An 18,293-nucleotide genomic window follows, 5' to 3' on the forward strand; every position below is an offset into this window, starting at 1 on the left:
AATTGACAGCTGCTTGACGGGAGGGAGAGACAGTTGACAGCTGATTAATGGATGGGGAGACAGGCAAGCTGTCTGTTGACATGGAGGATGACCCGCCAGAATCTTGACAGGTGACCACATATATGCCTTACCTAGCTTCCTGACCCAAGCTCCTCTTCTATGAGGTTTCTGCAGCTCTCAGAAAGCCTGCCACGTCCACCGGGTGGGACCGCATGCTGAAAAGTTCAAGTGACGAATCCATGTTCATTCATAATGTAAACATAAGACAATTCACAGGATATTAAGTGTTCAGATTCTGCAGTGTGGAATGTACACACTGGGCATGAGGGATCTTGTGGTATGGAGGAAGGTGTTTGTGATATTAGAGAGGTGGGGAAAGACTAACACGTACATGCCTCAGGACCGTAGTTTTGATGTGTGTGGTGGAACTGTGGTGGAGAGGAGTTACTGTGGCTGGGTATAGTTTTAGTTGTGTTTGTTGGATGAAGGTGGAAGTGGGGTAGGTGTATGTAGGTATAGGTTACAGGAGTGTAAAGAAGGGATATATATATATATATATATATATATATATATATATATATATATATATATATATATAGGGTACAAGGGTTTATACCCTCACTGCTGTAATGTACCGTAACGTGTAAATGTACTAAGCTCGTACTGTACATATACCATGAGTTGTTGTTCTGGTGTGACCTTCTCTCTTGCCCCAGCATGAACCAGGTCTTCACCTGTACCACCATAACTCACCTGGTGCCTTGTGTCGTCGCCTCCAGGTATTGCTTATCAGTAGGATAGATGTGGATTGATGATTAGGAATGTACATTAAGATAAGTGTTATGGTAGCAGTTATTGGTTGTTAAGTAGTATAGCAGGCACTACAGTCTTGAGTGAGTGACTGAATGTTGACCATACTGAACACAAAACGTTGCCATGAGACGAGAGGCAACACAAACGTTGCCATGAGACGAGAGGCAACACAAACGTTGCCATGAGACGAGAGGCAATACAAACGTTGCCATGAGACGAGAGGCAACACAAACGTTGCCATGAGACGAGGCGCCGCACACTACAAAGAGAAGGAGATTAGGAGCTGAGATCAGAGGAGCTAAGCTGATAAGAGCTTGAGCTGACCAAATAGTACACACACACACACACACACACACACACACACACACACACACACACACACACACACACACACACACACACACACACACACACACAAAGATATTTCATGATTGATAGTGAAAAAAATCTTGGTTAATCATTGTGATTGGATAATCAGTTAGTCCCGGGAGATGAGAGAGGCTGAGGAAGCTGTGATTGGTTCCAGGGATTGAAGGATCTATTATTGTCCACAGAGATCTGAGAGAGAGAGAGAGAGAGAGAGAGAGAGAGAGAGAGAGAGAGAGAGAGAGAGAGAGAGAGAGAGAATATCGCTTTCTAGAGGAGACATGATGATTATGAAATGATTCTTGAATATGATTACTGAAGAACAAAAAGGTGACAGAAGACATTAATGAATAATATATGGATAAAAAATAATGATTGAACCTCATGATGCAAAACCATTTATGTTCAGCGTTGTACACTGATAACACGTACACCACAGTGTTCACCTTATCCTTATCTTGTACATCTTGACGTTGTACATCCGGGACACTGTGAGAGTATAGGAACAACGTTTATGACTTGTTTAACATATTAAGAAATTATCAGTTCTCTGTGTACAGACTTGGTTGAGTATTCTATATTTTTCCTTTTATCTTTTAATTTCATGGCAATGTTTGGTGTGTTACTGTGTTGGTCTGTGATATTTGTGAGTTTGCACAAGTGTTTGCGAAAAATAGGTATATTTACGAGTCACGTCAGATGCTACGCAATCTTGAAATAAGATCATATATATATATATATATATATATATATATATATATATATATATATATATATATATATATATATATATATATATATATTTCTTTCGTCTGTTTCCTTGTGCTACCTCGCAAACGCGGGAGACAGCGACAAAGCAAAAAAAAAAAAAAAAAAAAAAAAAAAAATATATATATATATATATATATATATATATATATATATATATATATATATATATATGGATTGAATCAGGGCATGTGAAGCGTCTGGGGTAAACCATGGAAAGCTGTGTAGGTATGTATATGTTCGTGTGTGGACGTGTATGTATATACATGTGTATGGGGGTGGGTTGGGCCATTTCTTTCGTCTGTTTCCTTGCGCTACCTCGCAAACGCGGGAGACAGCGACAAAGCAAATATATATATATATATATATATATGGTTGTTTAATTTGTTTATGGATGGGGTTGTAAGGGAGGTAAATGCAAGAGTCCTGGAAAGAGGGGCAAGTATGAAGTCTGTTGGGGATGAGAGAGCTTGGGAAGTGAGTCAGTTGTTGTTCGCTGATGATACAGCGCTGGTGGCTGATTCATGTGAGAAACTGCAGAAGCTGGTGACTGAGTTTGGTAAAGTGTGTGGAAGAAGAAAGTTGAGAGTAAATGTGAATAAGAGCAAGGTTATTAGGTACAGTAGGGGTGAGGGTCAAGTCAATTGGGAGGTGAGTTTGAATGGAGAAAAACTGGAGGAAGTGAAGTGTTTTAGATATCTGGGAGTGGATCTGTCAGCGGATGGAACCATGGAAGCGGAAGTGGATCATAGGGTGGGGGAGGGGGCGAAAATTTTGGGAGCCTTGAAAAATGTGTGGAAGTCGAGAACATTATCTCGGAAAGCAAAAATGGGTATGTTTGAGGGAATAGTGGTTCCAACAATGTTGTATGGTTGCGAGGCGTGGGCTATGGATAGAGATGTGCGCAGGAGGATGGATGTGCTGGAAATGAGATGTTTGAGGACAATGTGTGGTGTGAGGTGGTTTGATCGAGTAAGTAACGTAAGGGTAAGAGAGATGTGTGGAAATAAAAAGAGCGTGGTTGAGAGAGCAGAAGAGGGTGTTTTGAAATGGTTTGGGCACATGGAGAGAATGAGTGAGGAGAGATTGACCAAGAGGATATATGTGTCGGAGGTGGAGGGAACGAGGAGAAGAGGGAGACCAAATTGGAGGTGGAAAGATGGAGTGAAAAAGATTTTGTGTGATCGGGGCCTGAACATGCAGGAGGGTGAAAGGAGGGCAAGAAATAGAGTGAATTGGAGTCATGTGGTATACAGGGGTTGACGTGCTGTCAGTGGATTGAATCAAGGCATGTGAAGCGTCTGGGGTAAACCATGGAAAGCTGTGTAGGTATGTATATTTGCGTGTGTGGACGTGTGTATGTACATGTGTATGGGGGGGGGGGGCCATTTCTTTCGTCTGTTTCCTTGCGCTACCTCGCAAACGCGGGAGACAGCGACAAAGTATAAAAAAAAAGAAAAAAAAAAATATATATATATATATATATATATATATATATATATATATATATATATATATATATATGATCATGATTACGTTCTGTGTGTGTGTGTGTGTGTGTGTGTGTGTACATGAGCGACGCGATGGCCACTCAGTGGGCATATTCACAGGTGCGCCACGTGGGCCCGGAGCCGAGGATAAACATTGCCTGGGTGGTGTCACTGTCAAACCCATGTATTCGCTCTCAATTTGATATGATTTATTGAATACAGTATAATGTATCGTATGTAGGGTGTGCATAGGATGAAGTGCATTGGAGCGATGTGGCATACAGGGGGCGACGTGCTAGCACGTCAGTTGATTGAACCAATTCATATAAAGCGGTGTGAGAGGCCCGGTTGTGGACATGGGACTATGGTTTAGCTACATTACACATGGCAGGTAGAGAATACATGTGACCCAATATTACCACTTCCTCTTGTCTCGGAGCTACCTCAGTAACTTGGGAAACGGCGAATAAGTACGAGAGAAAGGATGAGAGATCGTCCAAATCCCTCAGTTACCCGATATTTTGGACTATAAGTATTTTGTCATCTTTCTTCCACCATTTCTTTTTTTTATCTTTCTCTCACTGTGTCTGAGTCTCACCTCGCAATATGGCTTCCGTCACGTGACATCACAGACTCGTGATCTTGTTACCTGCGTAACTCCTCGTCTGTAACACCCGCGGGGAAGTGTTACTTACGTCTGTCTGTTACTGTGTCTTATGGTGTCACGTATAGGGGGAGCGGGGGCTCAAGCTTAGGGGAAGCGGGGGTTCAAGTTAAGGGGAGCGGGGGTTCAAGTTAAGGGGAGTGTAGGTTGCAAGTGAGGTTTAAACTCGGGGAAATGTAGGCTCAAGCTTAGAGGAGTGTAGATTCAAGCTTAGGGAGAGTGAATTTAAGCTTAGGGAGTGTCGGTTCAAGCTTATAGTGTGCAGTTGCTATTATGGAATGTGGATTTAAGCTTGGGGAGTTTGGGTAAAGCTTAGAGGAATATGTTGAAGCCGAGGGAAGAATGGGTACAAGGTGAAGGGAGTGTGGTTTGTGTTTTGAGGCTGAGGGGGGTGTGGGATTTAATTTAGGGGTGTTTGGGTTCAAGCTTGGAGGAATGAGAGCCTAAGCTTAGCAGAGAGTGAGTTCAAGCTTAAGTCCAGAGTTCTCGTAGCCTTACGAATTATGGTTAGAAAATGACTCGCAAAAATCCTGTAATGAAATTTCAAGTTACTCTTAACAACATGTTTGAATGACGTTCATCAACAGGTAATTCATAACTACTTCATGTTGTTGTAAATGATTTACAACTACGCTTACAAGGTCGTATATAACTGAACTCATTTGTTAAAAATAATATCTGAATTTTTTCTGAATATAGTAATGGAGTTTTTCAGTCATAAACGTCATCTTGAGGAAGATATATGACCTGGTGTGTTATATGCTGACTACAGGAGACACCTGCGCATATGTAGAGCATATCTCAGCTCAGGATGAAGCAATGTTGGTTGTGTGCATTGTTGTGGGGGGCTGCCACAGCGGCCCTGCGGGTTATGCTGGCTGAGTGGCCCGTGACGTTACAGATGCAACGTGTTATGGTTAGAGATATTGTCTTCACAACCTCCTCCTGTAAGGTTATTCACTGACCTGTGTGAGGATAGAGGCAGGTCAGTAGCTGCTTCATCATTTTTTGAACAAATGATACGAGGGAAATCTTCCATTACCGTCAGGTCGAATTTTGCTGACGTGTTCAAAGACGCTACATGTATTATAAGATATATACCATACATTACCTTATCGCGAGTCTAATGTGATTTTCTATGAACTGAAACGTAAAATTTGCTTTACTTTGACATTGTCTAGAATCGTTTATGCAGGAAAAACTGGTATAAGATGAGCAGGGATGACCGCCAACGTCCAAAACAATATAAAGTTAGTCGAGAAGAGATGAATATTTCAGTGGAGTTCGCTCAACACGACGTGACTGGGCGGTGGAGCAGAACGCGAGCGGCGGGCGGCCAGTGTGGCCCCAGCACTGTAGGAGGAAGGTGTTCACAGGTTCTCCCAGTGCCTGCCACTTGTTCGAACTTGTAGGTGTCGAAATTCCTCCTTTATCTATTTTGGTGAAACTCTTAACTGTGGCTGACTAACCCATTTGTTTACCTTCGTGTGTCGGTAAATCGTGAGGATTGTGTGAGATGCCGTCTGAGTGTTATATATGAACATATGGTTTAATTTAAATACCGAGCAATATTGTACGTTAGGACAGGTATATCAGCGATTTTGTGATAGCAAAAAACTCTTGATTTTATTGCTAGAAACAATGCTGACCTAATTGCTGAACAAACTATAGGAAATAAAACATCTAAACGAAGATGACTACAATGGACGATTCATTTTTAGGTAAGTAACCTAAATAGTTTGTTGTATCATTATGCACTGACCATGGCTTCCGACAGTATTGCGAAATTTCCCTGACGAAATCACGAATGACTCTCACTTTACGAAACTTGTTCGCAATGAACTTTATATACCTGTTAACTCGCATGTATTTCTACCTTTCAGTAAATATGTATTATCGCACTTGATCGGCTGTTACCCTGCGACCATGTTGGAATCAAACCTCATGAACACGACAGCGTAACCCTTTGCCTTTGACCTAACCCCTGAGGGTCGTCAGAGGTCATGCCCTCATACCCAAGTGTCTTACCCTCGTGCTCAAGTGATGAAGGAAGGAATGACAGTGATTATGATATACGATAGAACTTCACAGATTAAGTGGCACGTCGCTTATCATTGAGAATCGGAGGTGATTATAAGTGGGGTCGGGGGGGGGGGGGGGGCACGGAGGGGGGATGGTAGGTCCCGCGCTGGGCCAGGCTCACTACATAGAACACTTATAATGTAAGTGTAACGTGGCTGGATTGTCTTGGTTGGTTCTTTGGGCTCATCGAGAGCCAGGGGTCATGAAGGCTTGCAATGTACAACGTCTTCCACCATCGATCGGAACTTAGTAACACCTTCAGGGGTCTAATTAATTCTTAGGTCATACACACACTGATAATTCTAAGGTCATACACACAGGTAATACACACTCTGGTAAGGTAATACACATTCTAGTAAGGTCATACACACTGGGTAAGGTCATACACACTCTAGGTAAGGTCACACACACTCTGGTAAGATCATACATACTCTGGTAAGGTCATACACACTGGTAAGGTCACACACACTCTGGTATGGTCATACACACACTGGCACCTGGAAGTTTTCTCAGTTCGTCAAATTCATTTTGAAATTGACCGTGACCCACGCGTTAACTTGGATCTTCAGAGAATATAGAACAAAGAAAACATGGCGATATTAAAGTATAAATCTATTTTTAGGTTTCTGTTGATAAACGGGAAGCGGGTTGGTGTGGGTGTCACAGTAGGAGGATATTATTACTTTTATTTATTCGTTTTGTTTATTTCTTCAAAGACATTAAGAATGGAAGATGGGCATGACACCAGCGACGTACACCAGCACAGTCATGCACAGATGCTGAACCTCAGGACTTGGGTAAATTTTCTGCTCCAGTGAAGACTTTAAGCTTAGCTGGGGAAGCCAGCTCACCAGGACGTGTGTGTGTGTGTGTGTGTGTGTGTGTGTGTGTGATATGCCTTTAAGGCTTGCCACAGACACGTCATTTTCCTTTGGCTGAACATAGAAGCCTGTTTGCGATATTCTGATATCTGGAGGCCATACTGGTATTATCCAAGTTGTAGCTGACCAATTTCTTGGTGTATATATATATATATATATATATATATATATATATATATATATATATATATATATATTTAAACTATATAAGCATAATTGAAAAATGTATAACAACTAGGCAATGAAAAAGATCTTTTGATTGAAGATGGGAGGGAGGGCTTAATGATAATCATATGGTCACAGTTTACCGTCTTAGTCGACGACGGGTAGAAACTTCCTCTCCCATTCCTACGTTTTTTTTATACCATCATCTATTGCACCCCGAGAATTTAATCGACCCTCAGTCGACCCCACGACATTTACCGACCCCCTGCATAGTGCTATCGACCCCTGCGGGGATGGGATCTATATAGACGACTTCAGGAACCACTATCCTTGGGTCATGGCGTTAGCGAGCGATACTGGCTGTTGTCAGATATCTGAACCATCTTTGTCCAGCAGTTTCAGTAGAGACTAATTACATTATACCAGGAAAACTTCCCTCAATATCAGAGATCATTCTTTCCTGATCCAGTTCTTGGTTTGGTGTGTGCGACCAGCCATCCACGGCCGACGGTGGAGGTCTACCTTGTGTTGTGCTGTGTGTACGAGGCCCACACGGCCCTCCCTCCCTGCCCCTCACTGCCACACCAGACGACACGAGATGTAATGTTTGATTTCTGGAAGACCTTCAGGATCTGTGTACGTGGAGGAGCACACACACACACACACACACACACACACACACACACACACACACACACACACACACGAGAGTAACCTCTCTACCTACGACGAGATATCGCCATGATAGCAGGGCTGGCGCGTAGTGCTCACCGCACGCCTGGCATGATGAACGAGACTTGCTCTCAAAGAGAGGGAGAATCTGCGACGAGGTTTCACCACTAGACGGAGATTGTATGTACCCGTGGATAGATAGATAGATAGATGGAGAGATAGATGGATAGATAGAGAGGTGGAGATATAGATAGATAGATAGATAGAGATAGATAGAGAGAGAGAGAGAGAGAGAGAGAGAGAGAGAGAGAGAGAGAGAGAGAGAGCGCAGCTCCTTATGACACTGGGGAACATGGAGAAGAATGATTAGAAAATAACAACCTACATAATTATAATTATAATTCAAAACCCAAATTTCTCAGATTAATGATCATATTCTCTTCATTGCTTGTTGATAAACGAATCGCTTCTCTCTGGTTAATACAATAGATAATTACTTTTGATAAATAATTGATAAGCAAGCCTCACTAATTAATTTATTAAATGACTGCCTGATTAGGAGTAATATATTGGATCATCTGGTTATTAAATTATTCAAATAATTACACTCATCAAGCAACATGAATATTCATATTTAGAAAACTTCTGCTGGAGGTGCGTGGCCAGGTACATGATGGTACGTGTACCTACACGGTGCAGTTTGGCATCTGACTGTACCTGCCCGGTACAGTATGGCACATGACTGTACCTATACGGTACATTATAATGCATGACTACCTGCTCGGTACAGTATGGTACATGACTGTACCTGGTTCCAGGGAGGCAACACCCGTTTTCTCTACATATAAAACATAAAGGAACGAAGGTGTCTTCCGGGCTGGATTCATACAATGCGTTCGTGTTGCAGGGTGCATGTCTGCTGGACTGTGAACAGTTGCACAGATGTGTGTGTGTGTGTGTGTGTGTGTGTGTGTCAGTCTTTGACTAGGAGTGTATTCGTCTGTTGCTCTCCCTCTGTTCAGCACTTCCTCTCAGGTCTGTGTCTGTTTATATAGTCGGATATCTTGCAGATGGAGGGGCTTCCATGGTTCATAGATCAGGAAATTCATGTTTTTTTTTTTTTTTAGTATGTCTTGTTCTCGTTACTATGGTGTTAAGGCGTTGGCTGGATGAATTATGTGATAACGAAGCAGAAAAGGTCGTTCTCTTAGCCTACTGAGGAAATAAAGATTAACCAATGGTCTCTCAAGAGAATTATTTTATTGGTTTCGTCTCGGGAAAGTGGAGGGGGTGCTTTTCCGACAGGCTGTGTACATCACATGTATTGCGGTACGCCATCTGGTGTCTTGGTCGTACGCCTGGCATCCCGGTTGGCCTGTGCTTGGTGGGGCTCGCCTGTTGCCAGTGGTGTCAAAAGTCATCTTCATTACTTTTTAGAAATACTATTATTACCACTACCACAAATAATAGTGATGATAATGATAAACGACATATTGAAAAGTGAAGCCAAAAACGGAGAATAAACAAAGAAAATTCAATAGGCACATTGGAGTTATAATGAGAGAGTGTGTTAAGCGTCTCATGATGAGTGGTGTGGGAGAGACTGTGAATCAGCGTACATGTTCTCTTCCGCACCTTCTCTAGCCGTCCACACGGGTGGGCAGGAAGACCCGGCGGGAGGAAGCATAGGCTGTGTAAACAGAAGCCATAGGTTGTGTAAATAGAAGGCACAGGTTGTGTAAATAGAAGTCATAGGTTATGTAAATGTTCTTGGGTTCATGCAGAGGGATTCCAAAGTATCTTGAGTCTACGACAGTTGGAGGATTTGATGATTATGCTGCTGACGTGTTCCTTCCTGTTTCGTTTATCGTCCAGAATGACACTAAAAAGCTTGAAGGACTGACGACCCTGGAGAGGTCTGGGTCCAAATGACACAGGGACAGGGTTCTGGAGACGCGACTCTGACTTGCACGACCTCAGTCTTGGATCGGTTGCTGGTGTTACTTTAGATCTGTTACTGACTTCATCATCATCATCATCATCATCGCCATCATCATCATTATCATCACCATCATCATTATGATCATCATCGATCTCGGATGTTGATAAAATTCCATATCATAAGAACAGATGGCAATACTGAAGCTGCTTAACGCCATAAGTGGCAGTAAAATATTTATATATACATGGTAAAGGGTTAACTGTTGTAAATGTTGCTGACATGATGCTACTGTTACTTACATTGTTACCAAAGTTTCTACTGTTGTTACTGTTATTTGTACAGCTGACGCAAGTGTTATTACTGTTACTCTTTATGCTATTATTGCAGACACTGTTACTATTGCTTCTACACCTAGCTGGTTTTCTCATTAGTTAACAGGCTGGGTAATTCAGCTGGTCCTCTAAGATGACTGGATTTAATGTGTCGCGTACTGGAAGCCCCCGAGATCCTAAGGTTAACACAAGTAATTAGAAATGTTGTGTTAAAGGCCTGGTTTTCTTTACATGTTATAACATAAGATGGAAGATTTACCCATTCTCTCTCTCTCTCTCTCTCTCTCTCTCTCTCTCTCTCTCTCTCTCTCTCTCTCTCCATCCCAATTTCCTCTGGTACCAGTATGTTATTCCATGTTCCCCATGTCTTATTATGTTCTTACCAAGCTTTTTCAACTCTTTTCTCTCTTCGTCCTCCTCTTGCCTTATCTTTTCTTCCCTTATCTCCTTGTCTTTTTTCCCTTCGTCCTAATCCCTGTTCCATCCTCCATTATTCTGTCTTTCCCTGAGTCTATCATCAATCGTCTTTCCATTTTGTTTCATACCTTGTGTCTCTGTGTTCGACACGACAGCTCTGCCAGGCGAACGATGCATCACCAACATGTCTTACCTCATCAAGAGCCGCAGGTAAACACATCTTGCGAACAATGGTTGGTTATTGCTGGACAGAAAACACACCACTGGTCTCATTTCCTCACTCATTACATTTGTCTTTCACGTCCAGGATCTCACAAGACAGCAGCACCATTACCTTCGTGGATGGTAAGCTGGACACGGTAGAAACTCCCGTTATCTTGATATGACAAGATAACAAGATAACAAGATAGCAAAGCTATTCTTCATTACTGATATCTCTAGTGGCCTGGCTTTCCAGGAACGTGATTGTAATTGAATTACTTGTTGGAATGATCTTGTTACGACTTCGTATATACGTTGTGTTATATTTCTCAACATGTTGTTGGAAGTTGTATCTTGGTTGTGTCTGCAGGAGGAGGGAGGGTTGGTTTTACCTCCCTGTCGGGTGGGAATCTTAGGAAGAACTCAGGAAATTGAAAATCCTTGTCACAGAAATAATAGAAAAGGAGAAAAATGTGATTAAAGGCGTGAAATACACATTTTAAACGAGTATTTAAAACCATTCCAGACTGTGTTGCAATATGGACTGTGTTGTGTATACTGTTCATGTGTTGATGTTTGTCTTGTATTTAGTAACGCCGTGTGAGGGAGGCGATCTCTGGTGAGGTCGTCAGTGAACGGAAAGGAGCACAGTTTTTTCGAGGATCTTATTATTTAGATGGAGTCTATCATTATTTTCCTACTGAGTGGATTTGCAGGATTTGTACAATAACATCATTATATATATATATATATATATATATATATATATATATATATATATATATATATATATATATATATATATATATATTCATTCGGTAATATTTGTGAGTAGAATGGTTTTAAAGATTCGAGACACAGACCTCGAGCTGGGATTTAAGATCCTTTTTATCAAAGGATTTCTTCCTTATTTGTATTTCTTTTCTGTAATGGCTTTGTCGGGTTGAAGTGTCAGGTTGATGTATAGCCCTGTTACACTGATGAGTTTCCCTGTCATTCATGGATGAGTCATATAGGGTGGGTTTCCCTGTCACTCATCGTTGGGTCAATGTTAAGTGTCACGTCGACAGTTTAGCTGGAAAAGGAGGATTATTGAGAATGATTGCTCGTGTCATATCGATATTTTTTCGTGTATGTCCCTATGACTGTATATGTACGGGGCTGTATATGTATGCATGTATAAAAAAGAAAGAGATTCACATCTCTGTGATCTCTGTCTTATGTATAACCAATTGAAGAACCTCTTGTATAACAACAGTTATTCATTGTACGATGTGATATGAGTTTTTCACCCCTGGCGTATACAAGTCTCCCTATAAACCATCAATATATTCCTGTGGCTTCTTCATCTACAGCTTCCCTATATCCTTCACCGAGTCAGTCACTCAATCTGTCCACCAGTTACTCGTTCGACCACCGTTCCCCTACCAGCAACATGACCCACACTGGCCTGTATCATATGTTCCACAGCAACACAGTGTTATCAAGTTTCCTTCAATGCGCATCAATAACGAATCTTATTCACATCTTTATTTTCTATTCTTGTCTGTCCCTTAACCTGTCCCGTAGTATGTTCTTATGTCATCCCTGCTGCTGTGACGAATTATCTCTCCACAAATTTGGAGTTGGAGGAAGACATCATCATGTAAGCTTCCTTGCATACTTGACTGTTAGTATCTTCTTGTTAGCAGCAGTTCTCACAACTCTCTCCACCTCCTTTATTTTGGGCGATTTTCGTCATTTCCCTGATTGTATCCTTCTCACAAACTACTTTCGAACAAGTGAACTTATCAGTTCCCAGTTTTCCTCTCGTATGGTAACACGTTAAGGCTGTCGGGTCCTGCCCTTGAAACGGGAGACCCTTCTCGCACACGCCTCACCAAGACGACCAGATACTCAGATGTTTTCTTCAAAATGAATAGAAACAATTGTGGCTACTGTTGTGTTGTTCTGTTCCTCCATGGTTCAGCATTGTCCACAGCGCTGACCTACCCCGCCACACTGCCATATCACGTATTCCGCCAGCGAGAAAAACTCTATAAACAACCACGGCAACAAGAAACAGCCTTGAGGTACACCATCAGATTCCCGTTTACCCTCAGCGATGTCATGCTTTTGTTTAGATAGTTCTAAATGCCAGCCACTTATCAGCCTTACCTGCATAACACTCTGAGCCGGACCTTTGCGAAGGATTTTTTATTAGGTAGATATTGTGTAAGGCATTTACCCGGATCATAAATGCCGTGTTAACATTCCTTTTTCTGAAGAGTTACTTAATGAGTTAACCTTTACACTCTTGCCTTCCTAAACCCTCCATGATCTTTACCCTACAAGTGATCCATGACTTTTCGTTAATTACGACCATCCACGCTGTTGCTATATGCCTTCACAACGTCGCTAGTGAGACTTGTCTCTCAGTAATTACTCCTCTGTCTCCAGCGGTGTTTTCGGCAACGGATAAGCTCGTTCTAGAACATCAGGTCTGTTAGCTATGCTTCCCATGATTTTACTGTGGACAATTGACACACGAACTGGCTTTCACACAGCTAAGTTTAGATGTTTCACGTCTCCAGTGAACGTCTGTTTCACTGCCTATCACCACCATCAGCTCACCAACCTACAAACCTGTTGATCCGCTACGCGGTCTCATCTCTCCCCAGCACCACCTGGCCTCGCCTCCCTCCCTCATAATGTCTTCGTGTTACCTGGGTGTCCGCCCTCTCCTGACCTCCAGGCCCGCCCCTGCAAGGCTTCTGGCGTAGGCGAGGACAACCAGCGCCCGGGGCCACACTTGCTGCCCCCCTTCACTTGCCCCGTCTGGGGAAGTCCAACCACTTCAGGTCGAGTTTTCGCGTCACATGAGCACTCCTCGGTAGGAGAGTGTTCCCACCACATACCTGGCGGAGGCTGCACAGCTCCCACGTGATGGTCATCCCTGGCGAGGCGTGACGATGTGCTTGTAAGATGACTTAAAGCTAATGGGAATAATAACTACTAATGACCACTGAAGGAAGAAGTCGACAGAGACAAAAAAAAAAAAAAATAAGGTTAGAAAGAGAATATATGTATATATGTGTGTGGGGAGCAGAGGCTATGAGAGAAGGGAACGTAAAACACCGTTGCTTCAGGCCTGACGAGTGTACAGTTACCCGGAAGACTGGAAGCTCTCCAGCCATCACCAGACGGACGAAACATTTCACCTGAACCGTGGAGTTTGTTGGGTGTTAGATCGCTTGATCTAGTGTACATACAGATGTGGGGCAGATGTGGCACACGTTATAACGACTCACGAACCGTGAATTTACTCCAAAGCTGAAAATGTAGTGACTTAAGTACTCGATGGTAGGTCTTAGTGTTACAGGCCATCACTTTCATGACCCTGTGTTCACGAAAGAACAAATTGAAATGTTATGGAGGAATTACGAGCTACAAAACTTTTCTTCCGGTGCATAGATCGTGTGTTGACCCACAATAGATTATGAAAATATGATATGCATTCTAGTTGTATCTGTTGGAAATGTTACTATGTAAACATTTGCTCGTGTCAAGACCTTCGCTGCCTGAATGGTTTAGTTTCGAGGTCTAGTGAGTTTGAGGCCATTAAAAACTTAACGGACGAGACAACAGACGAGAGACTTCATGTTTAATTTTTCGTGTATCAAGATGTGTTAAACACGGTCTTCAGCAGAAACTGGGACGCCGTAACACGTCGCCCAGATCCATCAGATTCTCTGTTGTAATTGCCAATTAGAACCGAAGTGCTCACAGTTCAGTCTGAGAGTTCTTAGTTATAGTTGCTTGGGTAGTTATTAACCTCGTCAGAGCGCACGAATGTTAACGGTATTACCCAAGTTCCCCCTGCAACTACTCGGAAGGAAAACCGAGACGAGAAAAGAATTTAGGTTCCTTTTACGACCTTTCCTCCGGGGCTTCACTGCGTTTGTTGGTTCCTTAGTAGGTTTGGGATGTCTTACTGGTAAAGGGATATAAACAAACATTACAACGGCCCACGCTTGAGTTGCCGACGGCCGCTCAGTAAATCATGTAATGCAGTAACTTGCCAAGCATTACATGGTCTAATGGTGGGGACACGTAAGCAGCCAGTACTCTGGAGCAGAAATCGAAGTATTAGGTATATAGAACAGGGGCAGAGAGAACCAACACTACGGTCTGGGGCAAGTGTTCAGGTCAGACTGGGAGGCTTGTTAAGTCTGGTGCCTCGACTTGACTATTTCTAGTAAGTAGGTAGAGTTAGAACCTCCTCAGACGTGAATGCAAACCTCTGTACAAGGACGGATCAGTCCATTGTATAGCCGGAACAACTGTGCAGAAGAGAAGTGTAAACATGACTATTTCTCGTCCTTATAACCTTGACTGATGTAGAGAACCTTGAGAGATTACCGAGACATTGATATAGTGGTGTTACTTTCAACATCTCGTTATTAGTGATGATAGACTATGATTACCCCATTTTGTCATATCATTAATGATGCGTGGATGATGATGATGTTTTCTTCTGTAACAATTACTGTTCTTTGTATGTTTGATCTGTTGTACAGACGTCAGCTTCATGTCCTTCACCTAATGTTGCTCATTCAGTCTAGCAACATTCAAATTACTTATCATTATCAGTGTCGTTATCATTATGTATTAGTAATGATATTATTATTATTATGATGATGATGATGATGATGATGGGATAGGGACTTAAATCTTTTCTTTGGACGGTCATTCTTTTGAAGCACCGGAGATGGTGGGTCGTTATGGAGTTTGGCCACATTTCTGAAGGAGAGTTGAAGAAGTTGGGAGGCGATTGTTGAAGTGTTTCTGGCGCTGAGGTTATAGCACAGAAAGACAGGAAAAGAGAAGAAGCCACGGAGGGGGCTAGGTCTTGCAACTCAACCCAGGTAATCCATTGTCAGTTACATTAATTATATTGCATAGATTAATGGAGATGAGTCCTATCGACTTCCAGGGTCATTAAGGTCGTTAACGTCATGTTATACCCAACAACCGAGAAACCTTAAACACCTCAAGTTTTACAGATGAATTTAAGAGGACGAGTTCACTCAGGCCGGCTATGTTGGTGGCCATGGAAGTTGCCTAATAGTTTGAATTCTAAACTTTAATTAAACCTGCTGGCGGCTAGTGCTTCCATTCTTCTGGTTCAGAGTTTTGTAATCTTATTGTCCTCTCAACTATCTCGTGTCTTGTTAGGAACAAATAGTTTGACACTTTCATATATATATGATTCCAAGAACAAAACATGAATTTTCTTTCCCGTTTCGACTCGGTGTCGTAAATGTTATGATACAACAGTCAGTACAGTGTATTCTGATCATGAACTATCGACTTTATTTTACCAGATTGTTTACAGATGTTTTCACATTGGAGTACAAGCAAAGTCTCAGGATTTAGTTCGTAAACTGAGTCGTTCTCAGGATTCAACAATGCTGGTGTTCATACTGGTGAAACATGATTCGAATCACCTAGGCTCACCTTGGCTTCCTTCAAGTTGCTGGATGAGAAATTGCTTCCTCTTTCGGTGTTGTGGTTTTTCTCTCGATTTTTTTTTTCTTCCCCAGTTGGTGTCTCATAAGACTAGTGGTGTTCGAACTGATGAAACACGATCCAATTCGAGCTTGACCACCTGGGCTCCTCCTGAACTGTGAAATTCAGGTATTCCAACCCTCTCCCCCCAAAAAAAGAAAAAGCATCACGATGGAAGATGATTCAGTTCAGCATTCAGTATTTTACAGATTATTCTCATGAGAAAAGGAACTTTCAGGTGACGTATCTAGGGGAAATAGCGCCTATGGCAAGCACTGAAATTGCGTCCCTGGCTTGATGTAAAATGTACATACAGTGGATGTATATAAAAATATATCCAGTGTAATTATAAGCCGTTGAAGTTAGGACAAACTTAAATTTATAGAAACTCTTAAAGACTTAAAGATTTATTTGATCAAAATTGTAACGTAGAAGCGGCAATGCAAGTGATAGCTGCAAAATAATACTTAAGTTGAAAAGTAGGCGAGTTTCTTTTTTATCACGCAAAACTAGACTGTTTAGAATGTCAGTCGGGTAACATTTGTCAAAAAACAAACTTGTTTAGTGGTACCCCCTTCAAGTGGCGCCCAGGGCACCTACCCTACCTGCCATACCCGAGATGCGCCATTGGGAACTCTTCCCCTCCAGCCAAAATATGGTGAGGTGCCTGCATAATTATTCTAGTAATATCTTAATGCATTCCAAATACCAGATGAAAAGCTAACCAGAATATATATATATATATATATATATATATATATATATATATATATATATATATATATATATATATATATATATATATCGTTTTATGAAGATTTTTCTTTAAGCATCGGGTTCATCTACGAAGATTTCCCAGACGACGTTTTCACAAGTAGCAATTTCTGAAGAGCCTTTTCAGAAGTGGCTCTACATTAAGTGGTGTTGCTGTACGTGACAATATTTTTTTCATTGCCTGCGAGGCCACCGCTGGCTACACCTGACTGTGGGCTAAACAAACTCCAGGACTTCAAGATGATTCCGGATCATGACTGTATTTTCCTACACTGTTGTAGAAATAAATCTATATGGATACTAAAACTAATAGCATTGTGAAGTTGTTGAGGTATATTATAGAAAATGGAAGTGGTTGTGCCTGCTAACATGATGAGTGGTTAGTCTCCTACACGGGTTGTGTTGTGATTTAAGTTGTATAATTTAAGTATCTGGGTAGTAGCCAGCAAGAATGTTTTCATATATATGTATATTAAGTACGTTTAAATCCTCATTAAAGATAATAAACATTATTATCATCACGCCAGCATCTTAGATTATAAAGTTCAGCCAATCTCATCTTGAGACGCAAGACTTAAGATTAAAGTTTGCCTGATTTACGATCGTGACAATATGTTGTGGATCTTCGTGAAGCGGGATGGATGAAGTGTTGGCTGATACCTCCAGGTGGGGCGGGTACACGTTTAATAGTATCTTCCTGAATAAGGTCGTCGCTAGCTAGCGATAAAACTAAAGTGGTTCGATAGTGGCTGCTGGGTCATGGGAAGTGTGTGTGTGTGTGTGTGTGTGTGTGTGTGTGTGTGTGTGTGTGGTAGGGCGTGGTCAATGGAGGGTCTTCGCTGAGGAGCCTCACTGAACACGATATTTTCTTTATGCCAGAATATTCATCTTAGCATTATGCATTACGAGAAGGTTAATGATCAGTTTATTTATTTTGTTAAATATGTTATTTATCTCATGCCTCCCGTACCCGTGAAGACGAGTTTGATGAATGATGTTTTTGTCTTTCTCTTCCTTCATGTAAATGTGACAGGATATGCAACGGTAATTTGCTTGGCGTGCAAATTCATCGGTGGAGAGAGAGAGAGAGAGAGAGAGAGAGAGAGAGAGAGAGAGAGAGAGAGAGAGAGAGAGAGAGAGAGAGAGCATATTTCTTGCAGTGTAATATGAAATGCA

The 18,293-nt window shown here is 41.9% G+C and overlaps 1 protein-coding gene across 6 annotated transcripts in view; it reads left to right on the forward strand.

Annotated features, from left to right (window-relative positions):
* Window positions 1–18,293, forward strand: part of LOC139757548 (protein quick-to-court-like) — a 148,526-nt gene that overhangs the window by 31,616 nt on the left and 98,617 nt on the right. The window contains exon 1 of one of the 6 annotated variants that reach the window (XM_071678122.1): window positions 5,425–5,822. The exons of 3 other annotated variants lie outside the window; for them this stretch is intronic. In XM_071678122.1, the coding sequence (XP_071534223.1) occupies window positions 5,795–5,822 (28 nt within the window). In that variant the 5' untranslated portion in view covers window positions 5,425–5,794. Of the gene's footprint in view, window positions 1–5,424; window positions 5,823–18,293 lie in introns of those variants that run through there. 2 more of the 6 variants (XM_071678134.1, XM_071678137.1) reach the window with 2 other exon arrangements.

Source organism: Panulirus ornatus, chromosome 27, assembly GCF_036320965.1.
Source record: "Panulirus ornatus isolate Po-2019 chromosome 27, ASM3632096v1, whole genome shotgun sequence".
Taxonomy (NCBI): domain Eukaryota; kingdom Metazoa; phylum Arthropoda; class Malacostraca; order Decapoda; family Palinuridae; genus Panulirus; species Panulirus ornatus.